Source organism: Phalangium opilio, unplaced genomic scaffold, assembly GCF_054372755.1.
Source record: "Phalangium opilio isolate 3A_F unplaced genomic scaffold, DU_Popi_V2 ptg000055l_1, whole genome shotgun sequence".
NCBI classification, from domain to species: domain Eukaryota; kingdom Metazoa; phylum Arthropoda; class Arachnida; order Opiliones; family Phalangiidae; genus Phalangium; species Phalangium opilio.
This window is the reverse complement of record NW_028324174.1, coordinates 2,842,441-2,845,816: the sequence shown is the minus strand read 5'-3', so window position 1 is coordinate 2,845,816 and position 3,376 is coordinate 2,842,441. Positions and strand designations below refer to the sequence as shown.

At 36.7% G+C, this 3,376-nt stretch overlaps 1 protein-coding gene across 1 annotated transcript; it reads left to right on the top strand.

Moving 5' to 3' along the window:
- The first annotated feature begins 1,693 nt into the window (after window positions 1-1,693).
- On the top strand, window positions 1,694-2,287 carry LOC149668630 (deoxyuridine 5'-triphosphate nucleotidohydrolase-like). Its single transcript, XM_089840853.1, has 3 exons — window positions 1,694-1,910; window positions 1,980-2,161; window positions 2,234-2,287. The coding sequence occupies exons 1-3, from the start codon at window positions 1,730-1,732 to the stop codon at window positions 2,285-2,287; spliced, it is 417 nt and encodes a 138-aa protein (XP_089696979.1). The 5' UTR covers window positions 1,694-1,729.
- Window positions 2,288-3,376: the final 1,089 nt, after the last annotated feature.

The window sequence follows — 3,376 nt, the reverse complement described above, 5'->3', positions numbered from 1 at the left end:
CTTAAACTCAAAGGTTTGAGGCGATGGTGCCAAATAATTTTCAAATTCCGACTCAGCAGTTAATTTTGATGAGGGTGTAGCGGATCAGCTACATGAGCCTTCAACAAAACATAAACAACACACATATTATATAGTTAAAGAGAAACCCACTTTAGTGTCTTACCGTTCAGGCTCATAATCTTTTGCATTAAGCCTATTGACTGATAGTTTATCAATAGCCGGATAGTTGGCGTTCTATTGCACTACCTGAAGCGACCCCTATACCGCGTTAGGCCTGTCCGTGGGATATATAAAGTCAGGGTTGCCATGCAGTTCGGCAGTGGCAGTTCACATTAGTCTTTAGTAGTTAACAGTTAGTAGCCGTCTAGTTAAGTAGTGGAGTTCGGTAGTTCTCTCCTTTAAACTAACATCTGTTTAAGTGTCAAGTTTGCTAGCTTGTATCAAAGCTTGCTCGCGTTTTTGTCCAGTTTGACAAACTCTCTTCTTGCCCGAACCTACATCTTAACCAGTTCGCGCCGCGTTAGTAGAGACAACACATAACACTTTCATGGCTATTCAACTTGGTAAGAGAGTTAATCTTTGCTATATAATCGAACCCTATTTACCGGCGCTACTTAAATACTTAAATATTACTAAAGCATGGTAAATATCATAGTCATTTATTAATTGTTATTATGTACTTATTATTTATTTATGTTTTATGTAAAACGTACCAGAAAGGACCTGGTTATTAAACTGAGATTAATTTAGTAATGCTTGGTCTCATTATTTCAACCTGTTAACCCACTTTTGAAGTGAATCGGTTACAGGGGAAATGATTGGCGAGCTTGCCAGGACCCGACAACATTTAAGTTGCTTAAAACTTAAACTTTCTGGTTACGTTTCCTTTTAAAAGACTAAGCCTTTGTCTTAACTTGTTAGGACTAGTTTAGCATTGTTACGTATTAACACGAGGCCTATCAGTAGTGAGAAAAGGGGGGTTCTAGACCAGGAACCACCATGTTAAACCTATGAAGTTTTTCACAGTACCACCATGTTATTTCCCATAGGGAACCCAAACTGGGTTCTAGACCAGGAACCCATAGGGAACCCATACTGGGTTCTAGACCAGGAACCACCATGTTAAACCTATGGAGTTTTCCAGAGTACCACCATGTTATTTCCCATAGGGAACCCATACTATGTATTTTATATGACGTCCCCGTTTTTTTTATGACGTAAAGATCGGGGGGGGGGGGTAAAATGGACACGTTTGATTTCCTGACCTAAAAGAAAAAACCCCTCCGGGCACGTTTGATTTCCTGACCAATAAAAACTAAAATGTATTATTAGAGGAGGAGGGGATGTGATTTAAAAAGAATTTTTTTTACGACGTAAAGATCAGGGGGTGGTGCGAATATATTGTGTCTGGACAGTTCGATTTCCTGACCTATAAAAACTAAAATGTATTATTAGAGGAGGAGGGGATGTGATTTAAAAAGAATTTTTTTACGACGTAAAGATCAGGGGGTGGTGCGAATATATTGTGTCTGGACAGTTCGATTTCCTGACCTATAAAAACTAAAATGTGGATTATTTTTTAAAGTATTAGAGGAAGAGGGGATGTGATTTAAAAAGAAAAAACCCCTCTGCGAATATAAGACATAAGAAAAAATATCTCAAGATTATGTATAAATACCATCCTACTCGAGAAAATGGGAAAATTTGTATTTACACTACAAACGTTGAAATGAATACGTTGGAAGTTGTTAAGCTCTCTCAAGAAGCGATTATTCCAACTAGAGGGTCTGCAAATTCAGCCGGACTTGATTTGTATTCTCCTCGAAATTATGAAATTCCTGCTCAATCAACTATGTTGATAGAATCAGATCTTCAAATACGTGCTCCTTCAAATTGCTACGCCCGCATTGGTATGGTTTTAATTCCTGAACCATCATCCTAAAAAGGGGTGTATTTTTAAAGTTAATTAAATTTTTCAGCCGGACGTTCGGGTTTAGCGTTGAAAAACTCAATTTCCATCGGAGGTGGAGTTATAGATCGAGATTATACTGGTAACGTTGGGGTTATCTTATTTAATCATTCAAACGAGATGTTTATCGCTGAGAAGGGAGATCGTATTGCTCAACTCATTTGTGAAGTTATTGTGTCCCCTGTTTTGTTAGTATGTGAGGTAAAACTACTCGTTTTGAAAACAACTCGATATTGGAGTATAACCTTATTTTCTTCCCTAAAGTCTCTCGAAATGACTGCCAGAGGGATGAACGGTTTCGGCTCAACTGGAAAATAACGAATTTAAATCCATACGAGAATCGAATAAAAAAGCGTCCCCCGTTTTTTTTTTATGATGTAAAGATCGGGGGGGGGTGTTAGTGGTAAAAAAAACTTTCTGTACCACTTAATATTAATTATCTGCAAAACTTGTAATGTGTTAAATAAAGACAAAAATATTTCAATCAAATTTGTTTATTTTGGAATATGAATTACAAATTTGTTTTTTCTTTAAAACTAAAGATAAATGTTCGTGGTAAAAGCTATCCGGGGTTTTAATATCATTCATTTGTCGCATCACCCAAAGTAAGTAATTATCCACGTGCAATTTCTCCTTTTCATCCAGAAGTTGCGACGGGCTGGGCATTTTGAGGGTTTCAGCTATGGTTGCATTAAGTCCATGACCCAAACGACTGAAAATTTCTCCATCTCTGATATTTTCGAGAATGATGGTACTTGCGGGGTGAATAATTTTTCCAATTATTTCTTCCTGGTCTCCGTACTCAAAATCCCTCGTCCAAATCATCTTCTCATCAAATGGAGGTCTTTGTTTCGTTATTCGAGCAATTTTTCCTTTCTCACTCGTTTCATGTTCGAAGTAAATGGTAAACATACATGGCATTTGAAGACAATAGATTACCATGTACTGGAATTCATTTCTCCCCTCAAAACGTGTGTATGTAACGATGTAATGCATTTTTCCCGAATGAATTCGAAGCGATAGAGTAGATGGTTCTTATAACAAAATCTAGTAATCAACGACGCTTTACGGTATTTTTTTTAAACATTTAAAACTTTTTAGTATTTTATAAACGTAATAACAAACTAGAATATCGTTTAAAACAGGATATGTTGTATAGGATTTAATAATCCGTTTCAGACTCCACCCTTTGTGCATTTTATGAATGAAATCAATTGAGTATAGTCCGCATGTTGAAGATCTAAAGTCTTGAATTTGTTTATTTTGTATTTGAAACTGACGCGCTAGATGATGTATTTTCAAATTGTACGATTCGGGTCTTAACCCAAAACTATCGAAAAAAATCGCTTTTCCCCCTTTTTTATTAGCTTTGACACCCAAGCTTATCCAATGTTGTCCAGGCTGATC